Raw genomic sequence first — 16,781 nt, 5'->3', positions numbered from 1 at the left:
TCCCCTCCCTACCTTTCTTTTCCTTTATCCTCTCTACTTTCCACATATAAAAACATAGGATCCTTGATTTTCTGAGTTTGGCTTATTCTATCTATCTTTGCTGAAAATGACACAGTTTCATTCTTCTTTATGACTGAAAACTCCATTATGTATAATGTACCACATTTTCTTTATCCATTCATTTATTGAAGGACCTAGGCTGGTTCCGTAGTTTGGCTATTGTGAATTAGGTATGCAGGTATTGCTATAATATGCTGACTTTGGTTTCTCAGGATAAATCTTGAGTGGTTACTAGCTGGGATATATGGTGGTTCCATTCCTAGTCTTTTGACGAATTTTCATACTGATTTCCATAGTGGTTGTACTAGTTACAGTCCTGCTAATGGTGTAAAAGTGTTCCTTTTCCCCATATCCACTCCAGCTGACATTTTAACTGGAGTGAAATAAAATCTCAGTGTAGTTTTCATTTGCATTTCCCTAATTGCTAAAGATGTTGAACATTTTTTTCATCTATTTGTTGGTCGTTAGTATTTTTTCTTTTGAAAAGTATCTATTTAGTTCATTAGTCCATTTATCAATTGGATTATTTGTTTTTCCAGTGTTAAGTTTTTTGAATTCTTTAATATTCTGGATATTAATTCTCTGTCAGAAGAGTAGCCAACAAAGAGTTTCTCCCATTCTGTAGGTCCTTTCTTCATATTCATAACTAAGCAGATAATGGTTTTAAAGTTATTTCCTTTATTTGAAGAAAGTCTCCACGGTATTCAATTCACCTTACCTCAGCCCTTTAAGGTAGACAAAGCAGGTATGTTATTTCTGTTTCACAAATGAAGAAACAGACATGGAAATCAGACAGAACTTGCCAAACTAGTAAGGAAAATTAGATGACTCACTCTTTTTCTAATGGGTAGGGGAAAATAAGATAAAAATTCATTGTCTGTTTTTTTGTTTCCTCGTAGACATACTGTTAGACCATATTTAGAAGGTAAAATTAGACTTTCCTGTCTGTACACCCACTCTGAATCAGTTTTAAGTGTAAAAAGTATTTCTGAAATGAGCTTGAAGCCACAGTTGACCTATAGGTAATGGCTTAGCCATGTATTGTATCCTTACCATTTCAATTTAGGAAGAAATATATAATGAAACACCTCTGTGATTATAGCCAGTACATCTGTATTTCCTGTCTAATTATAATGATGCAGTTCCATGAAAGTGGTAACAGTGTTTACATGGCCTGAGCAAATTGACCTTTTTTAGTTGATTTATTTTTCCTAGTGGTAACAAAAGCTGATGGCCAGGTGACTGATGGTATTCTATAATCAGTGCCATTCTTATGATGACAGAAATCAGCATAGACATTCCAGTGCATGTTCCACAACTGACCATTATGTACTCACAGAAAAATATTAAGCCAGCAATTAATATAGATTTAGACTTAGACTTGGGGGCAACATGGACCATATTTGATCTGAAGACTAATAACTCAGATATTTCTTCCCATTTTACATGACAATCTACAAAAGTAGAGAGTTTTGTAAAGTACAAAAGAGAATTTTGAAAGTTAAACAAGAGGTGAAAGTTAAGGTCGGAAATATCAATATAATTTAATTGCTGCCCTCAAAGTTGAAACCAATGACAAAATCCTCCATTTTCCAGCTTTACAATGTTGTAATCTTAATTTTCTCTAGTGTTGATTCCTGTTCTTTTTCTCTGTAGAAACTTTCCTTTGCAGTTCCTATGTCTACTTCAGTTCCTGCTTCCTTTGAGCCCTTGTAAAAAAAAAAAAAAAAGAAATATATTAGTTATTTTAAAGTAAGTTTTATTTATTTTTATGAGCTTACAAAATGATATAAATGTACAGAAAAGTTTTAAAAACATACCATAGTGATCACCCATATTTTAGTCTTCTCTTTAGTTGTATCTGTATTTTTTTCTTATCCATTGAAACATAAGACTTCTACATAGTGACACTTTGTCCCTGAATAAGTTAGCATGCAAGTCTTAAAAATAGGGGACTTGTATGCATATATAATTATAGTACTATTATAACAACTAGGAAAATTAACTTCTAGGTCATCTAATATTTAGACCATTCAGATTTCCTCAGTGACCCCAAAATGTCCTTTCAATTTGTGTTTTCAATCTAGGACTGTTCACTGATTTTGTATCTTCTAAACTGTGAATGAGGCCTGAAGGCTTGATTATATTCATTTTAAACCTTTTTGCTAGAGTTTTTTTGTTTTGTTTCATTTTGGTTTGGTACTGAGGATTGAACCCCCGGGGGCTTCAACCACTGAGCCATATTCCCAGCCCCTTTTTGAAATGTTTTTATTTAGAGACAGGGTCTCACTGAGTTGCTAAGTGTCTCACTAATCTACTGAGGCTGGCTTTGAACTCATGATTCTCCTGCCTCAGCATCCTGAGTTGCTTGTATTACAAGTGTGCATTACTGCACTTGGCTAGAGTTTTGACAAATGCTTTGTAAAGGATTCTGTTAGGAAGCACATGATATCAAGTTGATTCACTACTCATAATTCCACCTCTCCAGCTAGAAGTAATTCTTCCTCTTTTAAGTTAGCAAGTAGTCATTGAGGTGCTACCTTGGTGCTATGTGAGATCTTTGTTGTCCAACAGTATTTCACATAATGGTTTCTATGATTTTCCTCCCCTGTGTAGTTATAATATTGGAGATTCCATATGATTTTCTCATACTTTCCTTCCTTCTCCAAAATTAGTTGGCATTCTTTTGTAAAGAATCAACTAGGGATGAATCCCCTCTGAGAAGGCAGGATGATAAATCTTAATATTTTAATTACCAATTTTCAGAGTAGGGAATTCGTGGTACACATTGGTATTGTAGTCTTGTTGGTAACATAGTATTGGGGTTGGTATTGCCCTTTCTGTGGGTAGCAAATAAGTATTATAAGTATTCTCTTCTTCCTTCCCCTACCTCTACACTCTGTCTCATATCATGATAAACGGGTTTTATATGTAGACTGTGTTTTAAATTACTTGGTTTTAAAATACAAAGGTAGAGATTTTTCCACTTTCTTTGGAGTATCTAATGAACATATGTCCATTAGACATTACTGTATTGTTAAATAAACAGTGGATATTTGATACATGCCAGTTTGTAATTTTTTATATATAGCAGGTAAGGACCAGATCAAAAATTTAAGATAATGTTTTTGCTTTTGTTTTCAGTTTATTTCCAATGCTGAATCTCTACATTCTTTTTAAGCTTAATAATTGAAACATCAAATACAAATCTGAGTTTTTCTTTCATGATTTAGAAAATAATAATTTTGTATAATGCTACTTTACAAATTATGTGAAAACTGAATTTTGCAGTTGCTAAGATATACAAATAATAGTACTGTTATTTCGATCACAGAGTCTGTTCTGTAACCATAATTCTTGTCCTTCTAAATGGCATTTCCTATAAGGCTATGTCAGTTCATTAATTTTCATAGGGAGCCATCTGTGGAAATAGTCACATTAAGGGAAGAAAAGCCTAAAAGCTGTTCCCCTCCCCTTTTCAATCCAAATTTGAAAGGGTGATTTACTTCAAAGTGATTGCTTCAACTTCAAAACACTTCACTATGAATGTTGTTGAGCGAGACATTCTCTATAACAGGTACTTAACTGAATCTCCTCTACATTGTAGAAAGCATTTTATTAAGCCAAAGCTTTATCCATTGCCAATGGAGTGGGGGTGGGATAGAAAAGAAGTATGGTCTTTGAGATCAATAGTCTTTTCTTGATTTAAATACTATACATCATTCATTTTCATGTTGTAGTCTGTACTAAGCAAATCAATAACACTGTTTGACATCTTAGAGCTTTTTAAAATTGTCTTCAAATTACCTTTAGCTATTGTATTTTTCATGGACTCCAGAAAGAAAAGTTACTATGAAGCACATGGTATTTTTTTTAAATTTATGCTAGTCTTCTTAATATCTGACCATTATCAAGTATTCACATTGTTTTTTATTAAATATAACAAAAAAACTTCTGAAACATCCTTTTTTCTTTAGGAATTTACAGTTTACATTATCATAGATTGAAAATAATTATATCAAATTGATAGTGATCACCCCTAATACTTGGTTTAATTTATGGCAATGCTTTACACAGTTCAAGTACTCCTAGTCATTTATTGTGAGTGTGTGATTTTTTTTTTGTCACTAGAGTATGTATAAACTCTGAGGCTTGTTTTAAGCAGCAACATTTATTTGCTTTCACCCCTGACCAAGAACCTTTCAAAACATCATGCATCTTCACAATATGTTTATGAGGCAAGTGTGAAATATTATCTGCATTACATATACACAAAAAGGCATTATTACAGTTACTTGAATTTTTTAATTTACATTTTTAATTTTTTTTAATTTTCAAAAGATAATTTATATAGAGAATAGTACAAATAAACCCATGTGTAGCCTTACACATTGCCCCCACTCTAGAATTACTTGAAGCACATCCTAGAGACCATAGTGTTTTAGTTGAAAGTATCCCAAGTGTGGCAAGTAAAAACAATTGTGTGTGTGTGTGTGTGTGTGTGTGTATGTTGTGTGTATATGTATAGTTATATGTGGTTAATATATCATTAAATTCTTGTTGCACGTTTTTGCAACAGTATTTTGAATCAGGATCCCCATACATTTCAGTTGAATAGATTTTTTAGTCTTCGTTCTTGTTCCATTCTCTCTCTCTATTTCTGTCTCTCACTCATTTGTGCATGTACACAAATACACATGCATGCATACACACATACCATTTATTTATTGAAGATAATTGAGTTATTCATCCTACAGGGTTTGTTATAATCTGAATTTTGCTGATTGCTTTTCTGGGTTGCCTTTTTTCTTCTATATTTTGACTCATTCTCAAGTTGTTAGTTAGTTGTTAGTTGTTAAGAAGATATTTTATATTATTATTATTTTTGTGTGTGGTACTGGGAGTTGAATGAAGGACATCATGCATGCCAGGCAAGCACTCTACCACTGAGCTACATCCCCACCCCAAGAAGATATTTTAGTAAGTGTTATGTACTCATTTTAATATCCACTGATAAACATTGCTTAGATTCTTTATTTTATTTTATTTTTAGGGACTGCAAACTGACAATATTTTAATAATTCTTCATTCATTTATCAGGTGGGAATACCTCTATGTCATCAATTGTTTAGTTACCCTGAGGTATAGTTCTTACAGAAAAGACAGAATAAGTGTTTGATTTTCTTTTTCTTTCTTTTTGTATTTATATGTAAGTTCCTTAAAAATTAGGTGATTACACCTTCAAAGGTGGCCAGTGAGTTACTATTTAAATATTATGACTATGGGTTCAAATATATATTCAATATTCAAATATAGTTCTTTGTACTATTCTCTATATAAATTTATGGATTCAAAAACAGCCCATGACCAGTGTTATTCTTATTGATGCTTTAATTGTCCATGCTGACTAATGGAATCCTTCTCAAGTTGGCTCTTGAATTCTTTTGACACAACCCTAGTAACTTTTGATTTCTGTTAGGAGAGGATGCTCCAAAATCATATTCTCTACATTTTCTAGATTCAGTCTGGTAATTGGCCATTTTTCCATAGAGCTCTGATTCCTCTTAATAGGAAAGACTGTTTAGACCATAATCTGGTACAGTTGTAAACTTTTTTAAAGTCAAAAGTAAAATAATAAACAATTTATAAATCTAGTCCTGATCTATTAATTTTCCATTTACCCAGAAATGGAGAGGTTAAACAACAGTTTCAATTTAAAATAATGAAAACCCTGAAGGAAATTTTCCTTTAACTTTGGAGTTTTATGTTTTTGTTACAAACTCCTCATATTGTTTTTATAACCCTCACTTGGCCTTCTCTGGGTACTGCTACTATCTTATGCAGAGAAAATTTGTAGTTATGTGTGTGCTGATTGCAAAAGCAAAGCCAGCTCTCAATTAAAATTTTACAGTAATTAATCTCCAATCAATAAAAGTTGAGTACCAATCCTCACAAATCAATCAAAAGATTTTGGATAAGCAAAAGTAAAATGGGAAACTCAGGTCTCACACAGAACATCTCTCTCTCAAAAGATGTTTCCTCATCTAAATTAAAGAGTTGGATTTAAGCTGTTTCTGGGATCTGAGTCTATTAATGCTAAATTTTCTTTTATCATTATCTAAGTTGTTCTTTTCCTATCTAGTTCTTTTATTCATAATTTTTTTTAGCCTCTTACTGGGTGCAAGGCAGTATTTTATGTGGTAGATATATGAAGGGGCAGAAAGTCCCAAATTGCTTGCTTTGAGAACCTGCTAAGAAGAAATACTTCCCTCTTCTACCCATTACAAATTCTTTAATGAGCTGCCCTAAAATACACCTTAGTGTTTTCTAATCACTTTCTCTTTTGAGAAGGGAATACCCGAGTACTATTATTGATACTTGTCTCCATTTAAAAACAGCTTGCATGCAGTTTCTAAAGTTGAGAAACTTTACTTGTTCTAATCACTTTCCCTTTAATGTGTAATTTTTAGTGTAAGATATTTCCTATTAGTTAAATTATTTTGGGTGAAAAGAGAAGTTTATTCAGATTTTTGCATTTCATTTGCACCTTTTAAAAACCTCTCACGTTTTAAAAATGTAGTGGTATTTATGGTTGCCAGAGTTAATGGAGTGTATAGTATTCATCTGTAAATTCTTGTATTTTTTTTCCTAGGAGGATATAAATGATCTACTTCATCACAATTTCTACATAGGAGTTTCATTTTAAATGATACATTGTTAAAAATGTAAACATTAATCTATAAAATCACATATTTCTTACTTAAAAGTTGAATTTATTTTAATCCCATCTTCAAAAAGTAGTCATAAATTTGCATTAAAATGAAATTGAGTGGAAGGGAGCACAATTTCAGTAACAAGAATGCTTCTTATTTTTTAATAGAAACAACAATAGGTTTTTCCCTCCACTATGATTCAGCCTTCGTTTAGTCTGATAGAATTCTTCCTAGAGCTTAATTCATTCTCTGATAATGATAATAAACTTTATTTTTTATTGGTTCTTTTTAGGTATGTGTAACATTAGGATTCATTTTGGCATAATTATAAAAGCATGGAATATAATTTGTTCTAATCTAGTTCCTAATACTTCTCCTTTCCCTCCCCTCCTCTCTTCCCCTGTTCCCTCTACTCTACTGATCTTTCTGCTATTTACAATAATTAATATATATGTAATTACAATAATTAATATTTATTAATTAGTGTCTTGTGGATGTACATGATGGGGAGATTCACTGTGGTATATTCATAGGATAGTTAGGTCAGATTCATTCCACTGTCTTTCCCTGTCCCTCTTACCTTCACATCATTCTTCTTTGTATAGTCCACTGGTCTTTCTACTATTTTTTTAATAAACTTTATTTTTAAAGAGATTCATTAGATGCATTTTTTTCAGCTTGCAAGGATACCATTTAGGACAGCTTATTTTTACATTGTGTAAATAATTACATAAGAGACAATTCACAAAGTTTTTAACAAGGCATTGAAGTGTACAAAGACCCTGTTATAATAAAATGAAGATGCTAGCCATATGTCCCATTACAGTCCTCTAAAGATATTCCAAAGTTCCCAGATTTCTACAATGACAGAATAGACTGACTCTAGGAGGGTTAACAATCCATATATTTTGTAACACTCTAAAGTTTCAAAATTATGTTGCTTCTGTATATAGCATCTATTTTGTTCATGTGATTTTAAATAAGAATTGATTCCTTCAGAAAAGAACTTCTTCTATGGTGTATGTATAGTGTCTAGCTGCCTGTAGTTCCCCATTTTTTCAGGGAATGAATAGCTTTTCTTCCTAACTGATACTTCTCTAATACCCACATAAATATCATTGTGTGTGTATGTGAGTTTTGGTTGTGATTGTACATACAGTCAGTCTTTCTTGACTTTATATTCAGTGAAGTGAAGAATTTCTTCCCACACTTATTCTGCTTTTGTAACTGCCAGCCAAAAGAGTTTTCTACATACATTATTATAGGCTTAACCATGTTTTTCTGGTACTACTATATACAGTAGCCACTAGCCCCTAGTGGCTGTTGGGCACTTAAATTGTGGCTGTTCTGAATTGAGATATGTTGTTAAATGTAAAATACAAACTGGGTTTTGAAAACTGAATATGAGAAAATAATATAAAATATCTCAATTTTTAGATTAATTATATGTTAAATGACAATAACATGTTGGGTTACATAAAATTATTAAAATTAATTTTATCAATTTCTACTTTTTAAAACATTGTTTCTAGAAAAATATAAATTACATATGTGGCTGACATTGTATTTTTCTTGAACAGCACTATTCTGGAAAAACGTAAATCTAGTCATTATGCTGGCAGCCAAGTCTCTAGCTTTGTATTATGAATAGTTCCATTATAGACTTATTCTCCCAAATTCCTTGGTCTAAACTGTATGTTGTTTATAGTTTACTTGTGGCTGGCTATGCCTTGGGAGTAGACTTCTTTCTTCTACCTATAGACACAGTGTCATCATCAAAATGCCATACCTGGTACCATTTAGAAAAAAGGTTTAAACTATAAAGTGTAAACATGAATGAAATCATTGCCTTTGTGGTGGAGTGTTGAATTCAGCACTTAAAAAATAATTTTAACATTATAAGTTATATTAGCTTATGGATCTTTAGCTATGAGATGTGTAAATGAATGTTACATGTGAAATAAACATTAAGAGGAATGAATGCCTAACTGTTTTGTTGAGGTAAACACTAAGTTATGGCTTTACTACTTTAACTGATAACACTATAATATGTATGAATATTAGAATAGGAAACATACTTTACTGATTCAATTTTATTGTTGGAAATACATTTAGTATATAATCCACATTAAAGTTATGACATGCTGTACTTGTTTTATTGCAGATTTTAAGATGTATATAAAAGACAGCAAACTCCCACTTAAACTGAGATCCAAACAGAGGTTGTTTTAATCTTGTGTAATTTAATGTTGGTGCTATATGTAGCATACTTTTAAGCATTACTCAGATTTTTTAATATAAAGCGTTCTTTTTTAAAAAACCTCCTAGATTTGAGTTTGAATATTGAAAATTCTCAAAATGACATATTTTAAATTTCAAATGATCAGCACTATTTTTATAAGTATATCTTGTATAAATATGGTAGCTAAGCAATAAAATATTTGTTTGAGCACTACAGAAATATTCTCTTATACAACACTAATTTTGCCCTAATTTTTAGGAAACCAGAATCCATGCAATGGATAAAGATGCCAAAAAAAGAATCCATAATTTCTCTGTCATCAACCCTGTTGCCGGACAAGCTCTAACTCATGTTTTTGCAGTTGACTGTAGAGAAGATCTTCAGAAATGGATGGAAGCCTTCTGGCAGCATTTCTTTGATCTTAGTGAGTAGATATTTGGAATGTCGTAGTATATTCATGTGGCCTGAAAGGTTACATACAGCAATCTAAATATTAAAATTATAATTTGTAGCAAGAATTTTTTGTGCTTTTGGAAAAAATGGTAGTATTTGGATACACTGATTTTTTTCTCTCTCGATCTCTTTCCAATGCCTGACTATTGTATAGTATACCTTTGAATTCTTAGCATACCTTTCTCATACTCTTAAGGTCCTTTGATCCCTAAAACAACCAGACACGTTTTCTCAAAATATTAGATTTTCACTGCTTAAGGCAATGCATTTGAGCCAAGGGATAAGAAGCCATTTGAGGGACAAAAACTTTTCTAGGATAATGATGATCCTTAAATATTGAAATGTTCAGAAGGAGCCTCATTTTTATGTAACCTTCTGTTAACTCCAGATTTGTTACAATATCATCTTGGACATCATCCAGAGACTTTTTTCCTTTTAAACCACATATGGTTTTCCCATCTCAATAATACAGTCAAATCAGTGTGATAGTACTGTAGTGGGATTTTAGTGTGTAAAGTTTATGAGATTCTAATATTTAATTCTCAATTTAAAGAGGAATTTTACCAACAAGAAAATATTGAAATTACAGCAGCTCTTTGTCTTTACTGACAATAAATTAACAGAATATGTATTATCTTTAATTTTATGTTGAAAATCTAGAATGTTGATGATGGCTATTTCTGATCTAAGTGAGCCTACTATTAGATTTAACCAGTAATTTTTATGTCTATAGAATGCTATTTTGTAGAAATACAAAATAGACCCATTTCCAAACAATAGAAAGTTATTTCTATAACTCATAGAAATAATACTAAAGACATTTTCGGAATTTCTGGAATACTATAAAAAGAGTCCTCAGATTCATTTTTCAGGCCTCCTCTGATTCCTGGCTTTATTGGATATCATAGTGAAGGTTGGAAAGGAGGTAAGAAAGGGAACTAAATTTATTGATTCCTTTTCAAGTACTTGATGGCTTCATTTACCTCTCATGACACCCTCATGAGGTAGAAGTTATGTCACTCTGTTCTAAAATTGGGAAAACAGCACTAAAGAAGTATCTGGATCACTCCATTGAACTAGAAGATTCTCTATGTGGTCTTCATGGATACTTTAGGATTTGTTTTCCTTAAGTACCATCCCTACACATTCAAAAAATTTAAATATTTGTTCCATGTCCATCAGCTTGTACTACATTTCTTTAGTTGAAAATTTCAGTAGATCAAGTGTAACTCAAATGATAACTTCCTTTCTTTTGCTGATTGTAGCTTAATTTTAATTTTAACTGTTTTCCTAAGTCCTTCAATTTAAAGTCAGTTTTACAATTATGATATTTTACACTTTTCTATGTACACAGAACCAGAAAGGAGAGGTATATGGAGATAATAATGCCAAAATAGCAGTCTGTCAACTACTATTAGAAAACAGTCTCATTTTCTAGATTATCTAAAGTAATTTATCTTGCTAAAGTGGAGAGTTGGAAGGATAAGGAATGTATGACCTTTTTTAACTATCAAATTAAGATAGTGATAACAGCTTGGTTCTTGGTCTATTTCTTTGGTATTTAATGCTTTTTAGAATAAAAAACTGCCAATCTATGTAATTGTTTTTTGTTGTTTTTGTTTTGTTTTTGTGGTACTTGGGGTTGAATACAGGGTACTCTGCCACTGAACTGCATCCTTAGCTCTTTTTATCTTTTATTTTGAGACAGGGTCTGGCTTAGTTGCCCAGGCTGACCTGGAATTTGTGATCCTCTTTCCTTCTAAGACACTGGGCTTATAAGCATGCTCTACCAGGTCAAGCAATTTATGTAATTTTTAAACTGCAAATGTTTTTACACTTTGAAATACAATGTGAATAATGATATGAAACAATGGTGGAAGCGTTTATACTATCCTAAATATTGACTTGTACCTTATAATAATTATTTTCCCAGTAACAAAGATAACCTCTTATGATCTTAGTTGAAACATGGTATTTAGAATGAAGCAGAGGGAAATATCTAGAACAGAAGAAAATAAGAAGAATTTAATATTTGCAGCAAATTTCAATTCTTTGGCCCTACCTACGAGTGGGAAACCAGGAGTAGGATAATTAGGATTCCTTTGGAAGCAATGATGGAAATAGGTCTGTTTATCCTGGAGAAGAATAGTCATTTCACAGAGGTTAGGAAGAAAGGGTGGTATAGTGGCTAATTTTAATATTTGGGAGCTAACAAACATGAAAAAAAGAATGACACTTGTTTTGGATGGTTAACAGGGGTAGAACTAGGAATCAAAGACACAGAAAGTTAAAATAGACTTGGAACATTAAATTTTTCAGATATTTAAGAATATAAATATTGAGTTACATTACCAGCTTAGATAATAGATCATTTTGTCTGGGAACATTATGACAATAAAGAATGTGGGAAACATCGTCAGTAAATGGATTGTTATGTGAACAGTATGTATCCATTTAACATTTCATATTGGGCCTCTTTTTCTGTTGGCATCTTGGCTATCTCTGTCTATGCATACACATTTATTTACTGGCACAGTGAGTATTTCAATTGTAAAGTCTTGACCAGTGAACACATTACATTTGTACATCTGACACCCGATACACACGGAATAATGTGGCATTATATTCCAATTTTCAACATGATTAGTATTCTGCTACCAGTTTAACGATGAATTGCTTTCATCTATCAATATACAGAAAATACTATACTTTATAATAATTTGTCTAAGAATGTGACAGAGAAATATTTGCCAGTTTAAAGTGAATCATTATTTTCCCATTAGATAAGGACTTTTTTCCTGCTACCAAGAAGAAAAAACTGATTTTTATATATTTATTTTTAAAAAAGGAAGTCGGGGGAGGAATACGTTGTCAGATCTCAGATCCTACTGGATTTAAATTTTAGAGAGCAAACTTTAAAGCCTTGTACTCAGGAATTTATTTCCTCTTCAACTTGCTATGTGGGTTATTTTGAAATTTTTACCATATTCTGTACTTAGCATCATAATAAAACATACTGAAAGGCTTTTTTATATTTCTTAGCTAGTTAAGATAATGGATTTTAAATTTATGCACACATTCTCATTTTGCCATGGCAGTACATTCAACTAGAAACAACAAAAATGAATAGATAATTTGACTAAACATGGAATGTCTTTCAATTTTTAAGCTATGGAAAACAACTGAGTTGGAAATTTAAAAAAAGAAAAAGAAATATAGAGTATGATTGAGTCTTAATAAAAAGGCATATAGGTGGATCTCATTTAGATTCTTACTGTTGTAAGATATAAAAATGGTGACTCTCAATTATTTTTGTAATCTTAGTATAGAGGTACATAGTATCCAGCATAGTTGCTATGCAGCATGCAGGTACACAATAAATTTGGAAAGTTTAAAGTTTATATAGCCATTCAGGAGAAATATGAAAATTTTGTCAAAATAGTGAAACAATTAGAAGAAAAATTAATAATGTCCACACTTTAAATTTTTAATGGAATAGTTGAAACACCTTACCCAAGAGTATTGTTTTTATCTTATTCTGAATACCTAATGGCATAATTTAAAGTGCCTTTCCTTAGAACAAATTAGACTCAGAATTTTATTGCATGATATTTTCTTATAGTAAAAGGTTTTTATATACCTTTTGGTTTAGATGAAAACACCATTTTTATCTAGACTTACATGATTTTGAAAAGATGATAATCATCTTAAAAAGATAGTAATTAGATAAATAATTCTTATTTCTTAATTAAAATTTTCAAAATTAAAGATATTTTTGAGAACTCTCATACTTTGCCCTTTTTTTCCTCCTTCCTTCTAGGCAATTGTGTTTCAGTTGATTTTTTAATATTTAAAAGAAGAGAACCTGAACAAACTTTTGCCATGAATATATATTTTAAAATTATTATTGGCCATTTATTGAAAGAGTATAGTATCTAATAGCCTAGATATTTTAATATCTGTGCATAAAACTTTATTTTTTAAATATATTACTTTTATGTACAGAATGAGACTTTGAAATTTTTTAGGTTTTTCAGCAGGCTTTCTTAAGGCAATGCTTTATTTGTAGATTCACTGTTATTTTTCAACAAAAAATATGTTAATCTCTGTTAAAAATGAAATAAATATCTTCACATTTATGTTCTAAACTAGCCTGTCTTTTTCTTTCTTTCTTAGGCCAATGGAAGCACTGTTGTGAAGAACTTATGAAAATTGAGATTATGTCACCACGGAAACCACCTTTGTTCTTGACAAAAGAGGCAACCTCAGTCTACCATGATATGAGTAAGTGGGGTTTGTCTTTTCTAAGCTACAGGGTAACAAAAACAACATTGTCTGTACTCAAGCGGCTTATTCTATTGACATTAAAATGCTAAAATTTTCAGAGCACAATCAAAATGAATGAAAAAAGACCATGATTACAGACTAGAGAACTCATGTTTAATAAATGAATTAATACAAAATTAATGAATACACATTTTTCATAGTTTAAATGCTCAAAATCAAACAAAAATTTTAAGGCTTAAATGAATAAGGTTGCAGCAAAAATAAATATTAGCTGGGTAGCTGATGAAAATTCTAAAACTATAAACTTGAAGATTCTAAAATGTCATCATATTTAATAATTTTTTCTGTATTTTATTAATTTAATTTTTAAGTAGTAGTGATAGGAGCATATTAATGAAAGGAAGCTTTCATCTCTGACCAAAAAATGATTAGTTAAGTCTACTACTTTAAAAAATTTTAAATTTCTTAGCTTATTAATATGCCATTTACCTACACTTTAAAAGGTGTTTATTTATCCATGAGAGATTACCTCCATGAATAATGTTGTGAACAAGAAAAGTCAATGGTGAATTCTGGTCTAATTTTCCACTAATTTGCTTACATTTGTATGTACTTTAAAATGTTAGACTAAAAAAATGGTGCATTTAGTTTTACACAATTAAAAACATCAGAATTTAATTCAATAGAAGTTATCTCTATTCTCATTTTTCCCAAGACAAAAGTTTTACTTAGCACTATTATCATCAAAATGGTTTGAGGACTTTGTTCTCTTTTCCTGGATTTTTGATTTGGGTTTTCTTCCCATTTAACAGAGACTTCACTGGTCTACAGAAAAGAATACTGAGTTGTAGTCATTTCAGTTTATATATCAAGTTTTCCTAGAAGACAAAATAAGGCTTTAAATCAAAGAAAAGTTACCTAATAAATACTGAACCTATAGAGTTTTAAAAAGTATTCATAAAGCTCTACTTTATTTAGGGGTATATTTATACATGGATGCAAGTGTGTATTATGCTTATTATTTATGTGTACCCTATGTATTTAGTACACACTATTATGTGTGTGCCTGTTTGTTATACTTAATATGTGTTTATAGTGCAGTTCAGAGTACCCTTGTTTTTTGGATCTGTTGATTCAAGTGAACATTTTATTGCTTATCCTACTCTTGAGCTTTTGATAGCAATCTTAGCATATTCATTTGAAAAGCTAATAATTTACTAAAGTGCATACATTTTTTGAATTTTTCCTGTGTACTTTTTTCTTAAAATTATTCCAGGTATTGACTCGCCTATGAAGCTTGAAAGTTTAACTGATATAATACAAAAAAAAATTGAAGAGATGAATGGACAGTTTCTTATTGGTCAGGATGAAGAATCCTCCCCTCCTCCTTGGGCCTCAGTCTTTGATGGTAACCATAAAATGGTCATCCAGAAAAAGGTATTGTCCCCTACAAGTGAGCAATTACATGATGGGAAAGGGAAAAAGAGACGAGCTCCCCTTCCTCCTTCCGATAAACCTCCATTCAGCTTAAAAACACAGAGCAACACAAATCAATTGGTTAAGGACAACTGGGGAGAAGCAAGCATATCTCAAACCTCGCCTTTGGATACCAGACTATCAATCCTAATGCATCATTTACAGAAACCAATCGCTGCTCCTAGAAAACTTCTTCCTGCCAAGAAAAAGACTTTAACTGATGGTGTACACACGGATACTGAAACCAATATTGAAGCTAAGCCAGTGCCAGCTCTAAGGCAGAAATCCATCAGAGACATTTTGGACCCTAGATCATGGTTACAGGCACAAGTATAGAAAGCCCTTACCACATAAAACATTTAACAAAATCTATAACTGTGAGGCTTAACTCAAAGTCATAAATATATTAATGTCATGTAATTTCATAGGTAAATATGGTAGTGGTTTGCATATGTAATTAATAAGCTATTTGGTGTAGAAAAACATCTTTATAATGAAGACATTGATTTCTCTTTTATTTCTGAGTTTCAGAATATAAGTGATTTTCCCTGCAGAGTGTAAGAGGCAGTTTCTAGACAATATCCTAATTGTTGGAAGGGTTAATTTATTCCTAAATTAGTACCAGGCAGTGAATAAGCACTACACAGAAGAAAGCATTAACATTTCTTTTGGGGAGAGACTGTCTAGTAATTTAAAATGTGTTAAATATGAGCCATATTCTCATTGTGAGAATTTTAATACTAATGGAATGTTTCAAAGGTTTTATTCAAACCACAAATTATAGAATCCACCCAAGAAAATTTTCTTCTTAGCATTCTGGAATTCTCATCTAATGGTTCACTGACTCTCATCTATTGTTTAACTCACTAGTTTATAGGGTTGACCTTTTAAATTCCTGGGATAAATTTTGGAATATTAAATTCTTTGTCTTTAAAGGGAATTTCTAATGTGCTATTCAAAGTCATTTCCTTGATGAGCCCTGAAATCCTGTTGACATTAATTCTCATAAGTGAAGCATAACATTTATTAGTTTAGAGAAATGGTAGATGAAATGTTCTTTACATCCACTTTTCTGTGTGTGGTGCTAATTTCCATTGTGATTTTTTAGAATTTGGGGAAGTGAGTAGCTGATTAACACCTTAAGATTTATTTAATACTTATTTAAAAAGCAGATGGTAGATTCAAAAATATCAGAAAAAATTGGCCATGGTAATAATTTCCAGAATTAATCCTTTTTTAAATTTTAATTAGGTTTCCTTTCTCTAGTAAGGGTTGATGTCTGCTATTGATATTATTCATTAAAAGTCATATTCTTACAATAATAACATTGAAATCATTTCCATAGGAGGTAATTTCCATAGCAACTAATCGAAGTGACCCAAACAGGATTATGAAATGAAGGGAGGAATAAATAGCAAGAGGATGAATATCTTCAAGGAACAAAAAAATCCAGTTTTTAATGCTCCTTGTAAACAACAGCTGAATGGTTTTAAAAATCTAATCAGAATTTCCAAATAAAAGTTTCCATAAGGTGTCAGCAACAGCACTAA

At 31.4% G+C, this 16,781-nt stretch overlaps 1 protein-coding gene across 1 annotated transcript in view; it reads left to right on the top strand.

Moving 5' to 3' along the window:
• The window catches only part of RTKN2 (rhotekin 2), a gene marked incomplete at its 5' end in the record, with an annotated part of 78,674 nt that extends 62,260 nt beyond the window's left edge, over positions 1–16,414 (top strand). The window contains 3 exons of the mRNA XM_081268379.1: positions 9,274–9,439; positions 13,645–13,752; positions 15,032–16,414. Of these exons, the coding sequence (XP_081124505.1) occupies positions 9,274–9,439; positions 13,645–13,752; positions 15,032–15,567 (810 nt within the window). The 3' untranslated portion in view covers positions 15,568–16,414. The remainder of the gene's footprint in view (positions 1–9,273; positions 9,440–13,644; positions 13,753–15,031) is intronic.
• Positions 16,415–16,781: the final 367 nt, after the last annotated feature.

The sequence above is a fragment of the Spermophilus citellus genome, assembly GCF_964194105.1.
Source record: "Spermophilus citellus genome assembly, chromosome: 15".
Lineage (NCBI taxonomy): Eukaryota > Metazoa > Chordata > Mammalia > Rodentia > Sciuridae > Spermophilus > Spermophilus citellus.
Note: the sequence above shows the minus strand (reverse complement) of the source record. Positions and strands in the feature narration are given on the sequence as shown.